Source organism: Pimephales promelas, chromosome 8 (assembly GCF_988280905.1).
Source record: "Pimephales promelas chromosome 8, fPimPro1.hap1.1, whole genome shotgun sequence".
Classification (NCBI taxonomy): domain Eukaryota; kingdom Metazoa; phylum Chordata; class Actinopteri; order Cypriniformes; family Leuciscidae; genus Pimephales; species Pimephales promelas.
In genome coordinates this window covers 704,046-719,508 of record NC_142776.1, presented here as the reverse complement: position 1 = coordinate 719,508, position 15,463 = coordinate 704,046, and the positions used below count along the sequence as shown (strand labels likewise).

Here is a 15,463-nt window from a genome sequence, read left to right as displayed (position 1 = left end):
ATATGCGAAACACGTTTCATTACTGAGAGTTTTTAGTTCTATTGTTATACTTTGTTCGATTTATTGTTTAAGTTTTAACGAAATGGCATGTTTTAAATACACTAAATCTTTTTTGTGACCATTTACTCCAAATCCTGTGACATGTGTAACTTAGTTTACAGAGTTTGAGTTTATGATGTAGTTGATGTGAAGGTGCCATGGAGCACACACACTAACCCGACCCCTAAACCTAACCATCACACACACACACACACACACACACACACACACACACACACACACACACACACACACACTGGTTTTTCTGATGCGGAACAACAAGTCTGGACAAACTCTGCTGCTTCACTTCCGAATGTTTGAAACACCTCCAGCGCCTCCTCCTGCACACACACACACACACACACACACACACACACACACACACACACACACACACTGGTCGTGAGGAGAGACAGCAGCACCGGACCGATGACGGATAACGAGCGCGCGGCCCGGAGCCTGAGGCAGGTCCTCCTGAAGCCGGGGAACGGGCGCTGCTCGGACTGCGCCGCGGACAGTGAGTTTATTGCTTAAGTTACTCTATTACCGAGCCGAGCAACCGGAGACCGGAGCGTGAGCGCGCGCGAGACATGTCCGAACCTGCGCGCGAGCGGATCAACGCGACTCACGCGCGCACAACTCACCTGAAACACCGCGCACGCGCGCGACGTTACAGGTCTTTCTTTCAGCAACTCATATGGAGACAGTGTTTTACAATATTACATTATCGTGTGCGATGCTATCCCTGATATTTAGTGTTTATGAACTCTATGCGGAATATCGACCCGTTTTAAAATAAGAATAGACTCGTGCGCATGCGCGTGTGTGTGTGTTTCCAGACATACCTGTGTAATTAAAGACTGTAGCAGTGTTTGTAAAGGGAGGGCTGATGGTTTTAATTGAGGCTTGTGTTTGTTCTCGTGTAAGGCAGGATTTGATTTCAGAAATTTCAGATTTTAGATTTTTGGTTTCAGTGTGTGGATTTTAATGTTTAGAGATGATAGAGAGATCAGGATTGTGTTTGTCTGGACAGGACTGGAGACGGCCCAGAGTAAAGGTGTGGCTGAGAGTCTGAGACTACAGCACATGATTCTGGGAAAGACAGATACACACAGAGATAGTGTCGGAGAGAGAGAGAGAGAGAGAGAGAGACTTTACTTTAACAAATTTAACTGTATAATCCCAAATTTCATAGACCTGGATGACATTTCTAAATTAAACTTTCTCCTGGGAGAAGGAGACAAAACTTATCTTGCTGCCCAATATATACAAACATGCCACAACCTGAGGGGCAGTGAGTGAGTGATCGACACACACACACACACACACACACACACACACACACACACACACACAAATATATCCAAATATTGTGTTAAATGTTTATATATATATATATATATATATAGTATTGTATATTTTGTATATGCTTTGGCAACATTGTTTGAAAAACTTTCATGCCAATAAAGCCCCTTTGAATTGAATTGAATTGAATTGAATTGAGAGAGAGAGAGATACAGACTGGGGGGGTGGAGTTGAGGAGAGATTAAGAAATAGGAAGTGGGTTTCTCTCTGTGATTGTGAGAGAGTGTGTGAATGTGCATTTGTTAGAGAGAGATGTTTCTGCACATGAGTTCAGCTTTATATTATTATCATGTAAGGGATAATGTACATCCAGCCGGTTGATATCTCAGAATAAACCCGATAGGGAGATCAGGATCAGGTCTACCATCAGCCTGACACACACACACACACACACACACACACACTCACACACTCACTCAAAAACTCACAAACACACACTCACTCAAAAACTCTCTCACACACACACACACACACACATACACACACACACACACACACACACACACACACACACACATAAGTCAAGCCATCTTCATTGATGACGTAGATGAGTGGTATTTTAATTAGTCGTTTGTGTGTTTTACTGGTATGTGTATGTGGGGTTTACCTGTTGTGTGACCTGTGTGTTTACATGCCTGCAAGACAAGTTTCCCTTAGGGGATAATGAACTGAACTGAACTGATTTAATAGCGCTTTTAACGATGTATTTAAAAGAATGTTGTTGTCGATAGTGTCAAATGCAGCTCTGAGATCGAGTAACACTAATAGCGAGACACAAACACGATCGGATGATAAGAGCAGATCATGTGACTCTAACGAGAGCTGTCTCGTTATTATGATGTGCTCTAAATCCGGACTGAAGAGCCTCGCAGATATCGGGACTTTCCAGAAAGGAACACAGTTGTGAGGATTCTGCTTTTTATAATATCTTTGACAGAAAACGTAGACTCGAGATCGGCCTGTTATTGACTAATTCTGTACGATCAAGTTGTGTTTTTTTATTGTGTTTTTTTATTTGTTTAATTATAGCCAGCTTAATAGTTTTTGGGGTACTTATCCTAGCGACAAAGATGAGTTAATGATCTTAAGAGGAGGATCTCTGACCTCTGGAAGCGTCTCTTTCAGTAGTTTAGTCGGTAAAGTGTGCCAGTGTGTGTTTCTGCCAGTGTGTGTGTGTTTCTGCCAGTGTGTTTCTGCCAGTGTGTGTTTCTGCCAGTGTGTGTTTCTGCCAGTGTGTGTTTCTGCCAGTGTGTGTTTCTGCCAGTGTGTGTTTCTGCCAGTGTGTGTTTCTGCCAGTGTGTGTTTCTGCCAGTGTGTGTTTCTGCCAGTGTGTGTTTCTGCCAGTGTGTGTTTCTGCCAGTGAGTGTTTCTGCCAGTGTGTGTTTCTGCCAGTGTGTGTTTCTGCCAGTGTGTGTTTCTGCCAGTGTGTGTTTCTGCCAGTGTGTGTTTCTGCCAGTGTGTGTTTCTGCCAGTGTGTGTTTCTGCCAGTGTGTGTTTCTGCCAGTGTGTGTTTCTGCCAGTGTGTGTTTCTGCCAGTGTGTGTTTCTGCCAGTGTGTGTTTCTGCCAGTGTGTGTTTCTGCCAGTGTGTGTTTCTGCCAGTGAGTGTTTCTGCCAGTGAGTGTTTCTGCCAGTGTGTGTTTCTGCCAGTGTGTGTTTCTGCCAGTGTGTGTTTCTGCCAGTGTGTGTTTTTGCCAGTGTGTGTTTCTGCCAGTGTGTGTTTCTGCCAGTGAGTGTTTCTGCCAGTGAGTGTTTCTGCCAGTGTGTGTTTCTGCCAGTGTGTGTTTCTGCCAGTGTGTGTTTCTGCCAGTGTGTGTTTCTGCCAGTGTGTGTTTCTGCCAGTGTGTGTTTCTGCCAGTGAGTGTTTCTGCCAGTGTGTGTTTCTGCCAGTGTGTGTTTCTGCCAGTGTGTGTGTGTTTCTGCCAGTGTGTGTTTCTGCCAGTGTGTGTTTCTGCCAGTGTGTGTGTGTTTCTGCCAGTGTGTGTTTCTGCCAGTGTGTGTGTGTTTCTGCCAGTGTGTGTGTGTTTCTGCCAGTGTGTGTTTCTGCCAGTGTGTGTTTCTGCCAGTGTGTGTGTGTTTCTGCCAGTGTGTGTTTCTGCCAGTGTGTGTTTCTGCCAGTGTGTGTGTGTTTCTGCCAGTGTGTGTTTCTGCCAGTGTGTGTTTCTGCCAGTGTGTGTTTCTGCCAGTGTGTGTTTCTGCCAGTGTGTGTGTGTTTCTGCCAGTGTGTGTTTCTGCCAGTGTGTGTTTCTGCCAGTGTGTGTGTGTTTCTGCCAGTGTGTGTTTCTGCCAGTGTGTGTTTCTGCCAGTGTGTGTTTCTGCCAGTGCGTGTTTCTGCCAGTGTGTGTGTGTTTCTGCCAGTGTGTGTTTCTGCCAGTGTGTGTTTCTGCCAGTGTGTGTGTGTTTCTGCCAGTGTGTGTTTCTGCCAGTGTGTGTTTCTGCCAGTGTGTGTTTCTGCCAGTGTGTGTTTCTGCCAGTGTGTGTTTCTGCCAGTGTGTGTGTGTTTCTGCCAGTGTGTGTTTCTGCCAGTGAGTGTTTCTGCCAGTGTATGTTTCTGCCAGTGTGTGTTTCTGCCAGTGTGTGTTTCTGCCAGTGTGTGTGTGTTTCTGCCAGTGTGTGTGTTTCTGCCAGTATGTGTTTCTGCCAGTGTGTGTTTCTGCCAGTGTGTGTGTGTTTCTGCCAGTGTGTGTTTCTGCCAGTGTGTGTTTCTGCCAGTGTGTGTTTCTGCCAGTGTGTGTTTCTGCCAGTGTGTGTGTGTTTCTGCCAGTGTGTGTTTCTGCCAGTGTGTGTTTCTGCCAGTGTGTGTGTGTTTCTGCCAGTGTGTGTTTCTGCCAGTGAGTGTTTCTGCCAGTGTATGTTTCTGCCAGTGTGTGTTTCTGCCAGTGTGTGTTTCTGCCAGTGTGTGTGTGTTTCTGCCAGTGTGTGTGTTTCTGCCAGTATGTGTTTCTGCCAGTGTGTGTTTCTGCCAGTATGTGTTTCTGCCAGTGTGTGTTTCTGCCAGTGTGTGTGTTTCTGCCAGTGTGTGTTTCTGCCAGTGTGTGTTTCTGCCAGTGAGTGTTTCTGCCAGTGTGTGTGTGTTTCTGCCAGTGTGTGTTTCTGCCAGTGTATGTTTCTGCCAGTGTGTGTTTCTGCCAGTGTGTGTTTCTGTCAGTGTGTGTTTCTGCCAGTGAGTGTTTCTGCCAGTGTGTGTGTGTTTCTGCCAGTGTGTGTGTGTTTCTGCCAGTGTGTGTTTCTGTCAGTGTGTGTTTCTGCCAGTGTGTGTTTCTGCCAGTGAGTGTTTCTGCCAGTGTGTGTTTCTGCCAGTGTGTGTTTCTGTCAGTGTGTGTTTCTGCCAGTGTGTGTTTCTGTCAGTGTGTGTTTCTGCCAGTGTGTGTTTCTGTCAGTGTGTTTTTCTGCCAGTGTGTGTTTCTGCCAGTGTGTGTTTCTGCCAGTGTGTGTTTCTGCCAGTGTGTGTGTGTTTCTGCCAGTGTGTGTTCCTGCCAGTGTGTGTTTCTGCCAGTGTGTGTTTCTGCCAGTGTGTGTTTCTGCCAGTGAGTGTTTCTGCCAGTGTGTGTGTGTGTTTCTTCCAGTGTGTGTTTCTGCCAGTGTGTGTTTCTGCCAGTGAGTGTTTCTGTCAGTGTGTGTTTCTGCCAGTGAGTGTTTCTGCCAGTGTGTGTGTGTGTGTGTTTCTGTAGCGTTAGACGGTGCTTCACCTTGTTAGTGTTCTCCAGCTTCAAGCCGCATCGCTCTGGTTATTTCACTCAAGCGTCTGTTTTCCAGGAATCCTGATGATGTAATTCAGTGTTCAGTATCTCTTCCTTATTCTTTCATTGTAAATATCATGTTTGAGCTGAGTCAGCAGTGTAAAATATTATTAAAATCCCACTGTGGTGAAAATCAAACGCATTGCTGAGAGTATTTCCTCCTTAAAACTGCAGTGAACTAGCCTGACTTCGTCATACTCATATTCAAGAGAGAATATGAGTCTGAAACTCCTCAGTTGGGCTTTGATTATTTGATTCGTAACAGAACCAGGAAAAAAAAAACCCTCTGCACTCAATTGGATAGTCGGTAGATCTACAACCAATCAGAGCAACGCATAAGTCAACTCCTTTGCATAGCACAGTTTTCAAATACAGAACGTAGCCTAACTTTATTTATTTTAGAAGTTAAATAACGAGTGTTGCTTCTTTTACTTACTTCTCCATGAGTGCCACCAAAGGAGAAACCAACGACCGCAGGCTTTTCATGACGTCCCATCTTCTTAGCGACCGTCAGAGTCAGCTGACAAGTTACACTTTTCCCGAGTCATGTAGGAAGGACGCCAAAAATATCTTTCCGATCGACAAATGCCTTAAATTGCAGTTCTCTGTTTGTCTATCAAAATGAATGCGCTGTCGATTTATTTTACAAACAGACGCGACAGCGGAATCTATACATCTCAATTCTCCAGCTGCAGTCATCTCTTTGATAACGTGATGATTACGTCCCTGCAGATCACCTGTCAATCATCGTATAAAGCCCGCCCTGGCAATTTGATTGGCTCGTTCATTTTTTGCCTGATCATAATTTCTCCTCAATGGATCGAGTCCAGACCGAACTTCCTGACCAAAAAGTGTTGTGGGTGGAGTTCGGGCTGGCATCCAGGCCAGCAGTGGCGAGGGTGTCGAGTTGCATTCAAGATATTTTAAGGCATTTCAAGGAAATATTTAAATATGTAATTTTGGTGATCAGAGATGAGTTTTAAGGGATAACATGATTGAAAACAATGATCCGTTCATCTGGATATCAGTGGGGAAGCATCAGCCGAACCTGCAAACGACAGTGTGTCAAACACCTTACGTGCTTTCATATATATGCTATCTATTAATCTCTCTCTCTCCCTCAGATCCGGAATGGGGCTCTTGTTCTTTGGGAGTCTTCATCTGCCTGGCCTGCTCCGGAGTCCATCGCAATATTCCCAGCATCGGAAAAGTCAAATCCCTCCGACTCGCACGCTGGGAGGATTCAGAAGTTCAGGTGTTCAGTGTCTCTGTTCTGAGAATAACCACAGTTTGTCTTTGCTGAACTTTAGACCCATATCAGTGTGATTTCAGTATACTGTTATAATATTTAATAATGTTATGAATTAGCTTTTTTTACACTTTCAGTTTTCATTTTAGTTTGAGTAACTTTATGTGCATCTGTTACTTTAAACTTAGGATAGTAAACCGAAACTGGAAAGTTCTTGTTCTCCGTCTCACGGCGTCCCTCAAGGCTCAGTCCTCGGACCTCTTCTCTTCAATATTTATTTGTTACTCCTTCGTCATATTATCTGTTTCCATGGTCTCAGTTACCATTGTGATGCTGCCCAGCATGCAATAGCTCTCATTTCACCATCCAGGTTACCTATAGACCCGATATATAGTCCGGCTATGAGTAACACACTTCTAGCCAAATGATCAAGCTAATAATCTGAATAATGTTATTTTCTATGCAAAGTTTGAAAACATCTTGCAGGTTTTTTACCCCACACTAGAACAGTTCATATTGCCCATGAAGATCAGCGAAGATCATCAGACTTGAATTTCAGTCTGTTCCTCACACAAAGTGTCATATGACTTCAGAAGACATGAGTCATATGAACTTTATGATGCTCCAGTCGTGGTCTTTATGAACTGTTTCTGTATCTTCTGTTGTGTTGCACAGACAACATCAGGGTTTAAAACTAAAGTGTATAAGCTTTAAACAATAAATAAATAAATAAAAAGCACGAGGCATCTGATTGATGTTGAATAAATGGCTGTTTTATTGTTTTTAGTTCATGTCTGAGCATGGGAACGACACCATGAAGGCCGTTTATGAGGCTGCTGTTCCGGTTTACTACTACAAGCCCACACACAGAGACTGCCAGTGAGTTACCGTGGCAACACGCCACATCTCCACACCAGCACATTATGATCAAACCCCATGCCAGAAACCAGAGCTTCACTCGTCAGACTTTCTGGAATGACTGGATATGGAAATATCCTCTAAAATACCACTGTGTCATGTTCTTCAGCCTGAGGAAACCTCTAAAAAGCTCTGGCAGTCGTTTTTTTTCACATATATTTAATTATTTATTATATTTATGTCAATTATATCAACTTTAGAGCATTTAACTGAGTTCATTTAGCTGTAATGAGAATTAATACAGCTGATCGGTGGGCTTCAGAGAGCATGCATGTCTATGACTAGAACTGTATATTTCACTTAGTTATATAATCATTATAATTCTTCTAATTAAACCACAACAAACTGCTGTTCGTCACTTTGAATGTCGATCCGGTGATCTTTTCCTTCTGTCTGGATGTGTTTTGGCCAGAATGATCTGTAAAATGGGCAAAAAATTATCTAATTTAGTATTTTAGTCATTTATCTCGAATGACTAAAATACACACTTTTTGCTTTAATATTCACATGCGTTTAAACCTTAAATCTGGATGTTGAGTGGGAAAAAGCTGATGGATTGATCGTTCGATAAGAGATGATTGGATTGACAAGGGGAAAGTTCTGCGTCTCACGGCGTCCCTCAAGGCTCGGTCCTCGGACCTCTTCTCTTCAATGCTTATTTGTTTTATTCAATGTTTATATTATTTATTTTTAACTTAATTTATTTGTCTACGTGTTCGTAGAGGTAACACTTTACAATAAGGTTCATTATTTACACATTAGTTATTGTATTTACTAAAATTAACTAACCATGAGCAATACGTTTGTTACAGTATTTATTAATCTTTGTTAATAATAATCTAGGTGATCATTGTGTGTTTATGTTAGTTCACAGTGCATTAACTAATGTTAACTAAAACAACTTTTGATTTTAATAACATATTAGTAAATGTTGAAATTTAAATTAACTAAGATTAATAATTGCTGTAAAATTATTGTTCAGTCTTAGTTTGTTGTAGTTAACTAATAAGGCTTACTGTAAAGTGTTACTGTAAAATGATTAAAATAAAATAAATTGCAGAAATAAGACATTAGGAATTTATATAGAATACATTTAATTCTGTAGTGATGTGCATTACCACAAGAAATAATCCTTGTTCATCCCAGTTTGTTAAAACAATCGTTTACAGTCCATAAACTAATCCTGAAGACGATCAGTCAAGAGACTAATCTGTGCTAGTGCGGGTCAGGATGAGTGTGATGTAAGTGTGTGTGTGTGTGTGTGTGTGTGTTAGGGTTCTGAAGGAGCAGTGGATTCGGGCCAAGTACGAGAGGCAGGAGTTCATCGAGGACGGCAAGAAGCCACACTATGAGGACGGTACGTGCGCGTCTGATTCTCACAACACCCCGTTTCTGTTTCCTGCTTGATTGACATGCTCGTTGGCCAATCACAGAGCCGAGAGACGGCATGCTGATGAAGAGGGGGCGGGACAACGGACAGTTTCTCAGCAGGCGATTCGTCCTGTCGTTGAGGGACGGCACACTAAAGTACTACACTAAACTAGACGTGAGTGTCACATCACGTGATCAGTCATATACTGGGACAGTTTTGGCTCATTTGAATGAGATGTTTATATTTTCTGTTTTTATATGAATGTTACTTTAGGTATTGGTAGTTTTGTTGTTTTTTTTGTAAGTGTAAATGTTTAGTTTTTCTATTTTCAATTTAATTTTAGTTCGTTATTTGTGTTGTTAGTGTGTCGTTTTTTATTTGAGTTTGAATGTGTATATGCTGTAGTTTTGTTTTTATATTTTCTGTTATTCTTTTACTTTTACTTAAAATTTAGCAAATTAATTGTTTTTAATATTTAAATTAGTTTGTTTAAAAAATATGTATAGTGTGTATAGTTATGTATAGTACCTATGTATAGTTTTTATTAAGTTTACATTTTTTTTGTTTTTATTTCTAAATAATAAATAAATAATTATGAAAATGATGTACAAATATAATATGTATATATATATATATATATATATATTAGGGCTGTGCAAAAATGAATTGCGATTAATCGCATCCAAAATAAAAGTCTGTGTTTACATAATATATTTGTGTGTGCTGTATAAAATTATTTTGTATATATAAATACACACACATGCACGTATATATTTAAGAAAATGTGTTATTCATTTATAAAATATTTACATAATTTAGATTATGTATTTATATATATATATATATATATACAGAATTTAAGCTCAAATAATTCTTAAATATTTACATGCATGCATAGGTATTTATATATATACAAAATAATTATATACAGCACACACAAATATATTATGTAAACACGGACTTTTATTGTGGATGCAGTTAATCGCAATTAATTTTTGCACAGCCCTAATATATATATATATATATATATATATGAAGAGTTCAGATGCAAAAGCCTCTAAGTCCCATTTGAAAATTTCTTCTAGAATGATAATTTTTACCAAGTTTGTATATTTAAGTTTAGTAATTTCACTTAAATGGCAATGATAATTACCTATTAATTGTTATTTAAGTGAAATTACTGAACTTAAATATACAAGTTTGATAAAAATCATCATTAAAGAAGAAAATTTCAAATGGCATTTAGAGGCTTTTGCATCTGAACTCTTCATATATATATTTTTTGTGTGTGTGTGTGTGTTGATTTTATGGTTATGGTCGTGGTCAGCGTGGTAACTCTGGTATCTCTGCAGGCTAAAGAACCGAAGGCCGTTATAAAAGTGGACACACTCAACGCCTGCTTCCAGCCCGACAAGATCGGAAACCCCAACGGCCTGCAGATCACCTACATCAAGGACAACATCACACGAAACATCTTCGTCTACCACGACAGCAGCAGAGTGAGAGACAACACACACACACACACACACACACACACACACACTCACTCATATCTGAGACTCTGAGGCGTGTGTGTGTCTCTCCATCAGGAGATCGTGGACTGGTTTAACGCTCTCCGAGCCGCTCAGCTGCATTATCTGAAGGTTGCGTTCCCTGGAGCCACGGATGCCGAGGTCAGTCCACAAACACCTTTATAATCTCCATTTCAGTGCAGCGTAACTCACAGCTCTCTCTGCCCAGCTGAAGCCCAAACTCACACGCAACTTCCTGAAAGAGGGATACATGGAGAAAACGGGCCCGCGGGTGAGACGTGCTGCCACACACACACACAAACACACACACACATGTATTCAGCAAACGCATGAGTGATGACAGGAGGAGCACAAGAGCTGATTGTGATTGTCCGCAGCAAACAGAAGGCTTTAAGAAGCGCTGGTTCACCCTCGACCACCGACGCCTCATGTACTTCAAAGATCCTCTGGTAAGAATCCAGCGCACATTAATCTGTACTGCGCTTTTCACAACACACACCGTTTCAGAGCCGCTTCACAGAGTCCACATTACAGTCCAGAGTGACTTCTGGATCTCAGAAATCAAATCACACTGTTTGCTAAAAGTGTATTAACTCTTTCCCCGCCAAACACGGAATTTTCCGGGTTTAATGAAAAAACGCATCTGCGCCAAACACGGAATTTTCCGGGTATCCGTGTTTTAGGTGGTATACGGTAAGGAAGACCCGCGCGCATGTCCTGAATGATTGCGCAACTCTTTGATCACAGAAACAGATTGCAATCGTCTCAAACAGTGGAGTAGTGAGAATGTATCAGACAGACAATGCAGAGGTATATGGCTGAAGTACTGGAGGTTAATGGACTCGGAGTCCGATCACTCTTTATTTGATCATTCTGAATCTGATCGGGACGAAGTAGCCTAGTCAGTGAGAGAGATGCACATGTTGTCACAGAAAGTTCTAGCCATGGACGTGCCGCAGATAGATCGTATAATATTATGACACTATAATATGTATGTGTGTGTGCAGGCATTTATGTGTGGCTGTCTAAATATGAAGGTGTAATTGTCAAATTATTTCTCTCTTTGTGCACATTTACCACATTGTAATATGTATTTGTGTGTGTGTGTGTGTGTGTGTGTGTGTGTGTGTCTAGGCCTGTTTATTGTAATTCCAATTATTCATTATTCACAGGTAGAACACAGAGAGGCAGAGGCAGAAGTTTTATTGCAAAAGTTACATTTCCCTTACATCCTGGGAAATTTGATATATTTTACATTTATTTTATGTTTTTAATTTATTTTGGAAAGTTTTATATATGAAGGAAACAACATCTGAATGTATTCTGCTTTTAAATGCACTTGTTTGATAAAAATACCTTTTTCTCAGTTGTGTTCTCAAAATGTTGTGTTTTTGACAAAACCTACCTCTGTTCAAGAGGCAATAAAAAAAGAACAGATGAAGATAAAATAAAAACGTTTTTTAAAAACGTTTTTTTTGCCTAAAAGCAGAGGCTCTTTATTTATCTTTATTTTTATATATATCATCTTCATATATTCATGGAAAAAAATATTCAGCGGGGCATTCAAATTTAGCGAAAATCGTCAAAAACCCTGGCGGTGGCTGGCAACTTTTTTTTAAAACGCTGGCGGGGAAAGAGTTAATTTACTGAGTGAGTAGACGCTTTCATCAGACGCGTTGCCATGGTGATGAGCTGGCCCAACGTTAACTTCCGCTCCGTTTATTAGTGTTTACTGGATAATGTGGCATTGACTACAAATGCAGTGAAAGTTGAGGTGATGAGCAGGTTGTTGAGCTGGGAGCAAACGCAATTTTTTAAAATAAAAATGTTAAGGTTATTATATTATTAAAATAGCTATGTTTATCTGAGTGATATCTGGTACAGTGTTTCCCATACATTTATTAGTGGCAGCCCACCATATTACCAGCGCTGACCGCCACATTAATTTCCGTGACTTATACAGTATTGCCAAAGCATTGGCCATTACATAGGCAATGAACAAATAATCAGTAAATTATTTGTCTCCAATTTTTGTTCAACGGTTCTGGTAGTGTCACAATTCAGTTTGGCCAAGTAACATTGCTAAATTTACTTGTTATGGACAGTGTTGGGTAAGTTACTCTAAAAAAGTAACTAATTACTAGTCACTAATTACCTCTTCAACAGTGTAATTAGATTACTGTACTAATTACTCTCTCTAAAAAGTATTTAATTACTTTTAATTACTAATTACTTTCAAAATCCCATATCAATCTCAACCAGCTGAATAATACAAGGACAGACATGAATCTGTTTTAATTCTTTCAGATAAATACTATAAAATTGCATGAATTATCCTTAAACTGACCAAGGAGAAGGTTACATTATAAAAACATACTTTTTAGCATCAGACGATACATTTTGATGTTAAACCCACTATTGTTTTACGTATGTCTGATCTCATGACATTTCACACTTTTTTCATACATATTTTTTTACACGAATTTGTACGAGTGCGGTCGTAATATTTAGACACCTCATAAAATGCACACGAATCGCTGTGAGATCGGATTGATCTATACACAGTATTTACCTCAATTACATCAGAAGTAACTGTAATTAAATTACAGATAAATGAAGAGTAATCCCTTACTTTACCTTTTCAAGGGAAAAGTAATTAAATTACAGTAACTAATTACTTTTTACTTTTTACTAATTACTAACAAATTACCGTTTGTTAATGCTGCTACTGCTGAAAGCTTCTATAGGAATAATACAAGTGCTTCTTTGTTTACTGTTTGGAATATTAGTTTTAGTATTGCAGTATTGCATTTATCACACCAGTGAACGAGTGAAGCCCTGACCAATTACAACACTTTCCATCTTGCGTTCACATGCATTTACTGTCAAACCAAAGTTTATTCAGACTCCTTCAACATTTCTCACATCATCAGTTTATTCGCTATAGTTTAGAAAATGGTAATACAATATTAGCAGAACTCAGTGGATATTTGACTGGTTTTGACTGGTTCTTGTGTGTTCAGGACGCGTTTGCTAAGGGCGAGGTGTTTCTGGGACACCGGGATCAAGGGTACCGGGTCACGATCGGACTCCCCGCCGGAACGCACTATAACGGGACGTGGCAGTTCGGGGTCACTATACAAACGCCCGAGCGCAGCTTCCTGTTCACCTGCGAGTCTGATGTGGAGCAGAAGGAGTGGATGAGCCATTTCAATGCGATCCTGAACACTCCCATGAGCCCACAGGAGTATACAGGTAACACACACACACACACACACACACACACACCCATGGCAGTACCAAACACGAGTGTCGTGTGTTTTGCAGTGGAGGCGTACTTCAAACACAAATACTGATGGACCGCTCGGCGCCTCTGACCTTTGACCTCTGCAGCGGATCTTCTGATATCTGTTTTTACGTTTGTGTTGTTTGTACATTGTACTATGATTCTGTCTGTGTATTAGATAGATCATAATACCTTTTTTAGCTGTATATTTGCGTGTTCATCCAGTTTGGTCCTAAAAGCTCTCCATCTAGTGGTGAGATTGAGTTATTCAACATCTGAAACCTTCAGTTTTGTTATTTTACTGAAGTGAATTCAGCTCACTTTGATGTAAAAGCCAATTATCTGGTTCTGAACACACTTTTCTTCACATAATAAAGGAATAGATCAGAAAAAAAATGATTGTTCTGTCATTGGTTTCTCTTTCCATGTCGTTACAAACCCCTTTTTCTCTCTAAAAACATAAAAGAAGTTTAGCAGAATGTTCAATAGTTAGTAGCCACTACATCAATCCTCAAAAAACAACCAAAAGGCCTTATAAGTGTCCTTGCAAAAGTGTTCACCCCCCCCCCCCCTTTTGTTTACGTTTTTTTTTAACATTTTGTCAGCCTTATGATATAAATGATTTTTTTTTTCAGTCTCAATACCCCATAATAACTAAGGAAAATCCAAATTTGAAACTATTTAAAATAAAAAGCATAAGTTTTCAGCATACTAAAAGGGGTGTGAATACTTTCGCAATGCACTCTGTAACTCCATGTTCCCTTTCGGTCGAGGACGCCAGACGTAGTTGACGTCGACTGAAATGGGATCACGCCAATCTTCTTCAAGTATCATTAGGACGAGCCAATGCACTGCGGCGCGGGTATAAATACGCAAGTAGATGTGCGCAGCAGTTGCCTTTCGCTTCGGAGCCGAGCTTCATGTTCAGGTCTTCTGAAGAGTGTTATACAGCGAGCGAGTGTGTCGGTGCTTCTCCTGGAAGTCTAGTGTTATTCCGCCCGTTAGTGATGCGCAGGTCGACTTGTAACCCGCGGACCCCGCGGGTCGGGTTCGGGCGGGTAAAGAAATTGTCACTTTATTTGCGGGGCGGGTCATTAAGTTGTTTTATTTTTTATTTTTTATCCATGTATGTTGCTTGCAATTTCCAGCCTATATTAAATATTTGGGAATATCTATTTTCATATTTTATAAGGTTACAATACGATTGCCGTAGCAACGTAACTTGCGTGAGGTTCCCAAACCTTTGGTGTCACGTGACACGTCATGAAAGCGCTGCGACAGTGTAATGAACAGGCTGGTATTAAAGTATTCACTGTAAATCTTCCCCTCCGCTACAGTTCTGGTTCAAATGTCACATGACCGTTCATTCTGGTATTTGAATGTGCATGGACACAAATGGGGTTTAAGAGCATTTTGAGGAGAAGATGTGTTTGGGAGGTGATCGCTCACATGAGCAAGAGGATATTCGTGCGCTGTGTGTGTTTGTAAGTTGGTGTGAATGGAAGATTATTGACTTCTGCTGATGATCGGGGTGTGTGAAACGGCACCAGGGTGTTCGGAGAATTTGAGTGGCTCGAATGCTGAACGTCAGATCACACCTACCTGAGAGAGAGAGAGAGAGAGAGAGAGAAGAGATGGACACGAGAGAATCCTGCAGACACAACCGAAACCAAAGTCTCAACACAACCACTGCTGGAGAACATCACATTTGTGATCTCACAGACGGCGCTTCGTTCTACGATGAGTTGGATCATGGGACTGCTTAGGACTTTTTGCCGAAGGAGTTGTAAGTCTGTCGCTCCTCGTTCATGTCGTACTTTGATGTTCGAAGAGGCTTTTTTCTGCCACACGTGTTACACAAGAGTGTTTTCCCAGCGATGCCATAGGATAACTATTTTGGGAACTGTTCAGTAAACCCTTCTGAAGAAAACCATCAATTTAATAACCTTTTTTTTTTTTACTTT

The 15,463-nt window shown here is 40.7% G+C and overlaps 1 protein-coding gene across 1 annotated transcript; it reads left to right on the top strand.

Annotated features, from left to right (window-relative positions):
• The first annotated feature begins 366 nt into the window (after positions 1-366).
• Positions 367-13,852, top strand: LOC120467943 (arf-GAP with dual PH domain-containing protein 1). The gene is made up of 11 exons (XM_039656555.2): positions 367-556; positions 6,267-6,397; positions 7,179-7,270; positions 8,584-8,666; positions 8,743-8,855; positions 10,034-10,180; positions 10,271-10,354; positions 10,422-10,484; positions 10,591-10,662; positions 13,237-13,468; positions 13,541-13,852. The coding sequence occupies exons 1-11, from the start codon at positions 469-471 to the stop codon at positions 13,567-13,569; spliced, it is 1,134 nt and encodes a 377-aa protein (XP_039512489.1). The 5' UTR covers positions 367-468; the 3' UTR covers positions 13,570-13,852.
• Positions 13,853-15,463: the final 1,611 nt, after the last annotated feature.

Coding starts and splice junctions, on each gene's coding strand:
- LOC120467943 (XM_039656555.2), top strand. CDS start 469: ATGACGGATAACGAGCGCGCGGCCCGGAGCCTGAGGCAGGTCCTCCTG. Junction 8,856..10,033: donor AGTACTACACTAAACTAGAC/GTGAGTGTCACA, acceptor GTATCTCTGCAG/GCTAAAGAACCGAAGGCCGT. Junction 10,663..13,236: donor TGTACTTCAAAGATCCTCTG/GTAAGAATCCAG, acceptor TTGTGTGTTCAG/GACGCGTTTGCTAAGGGCGA.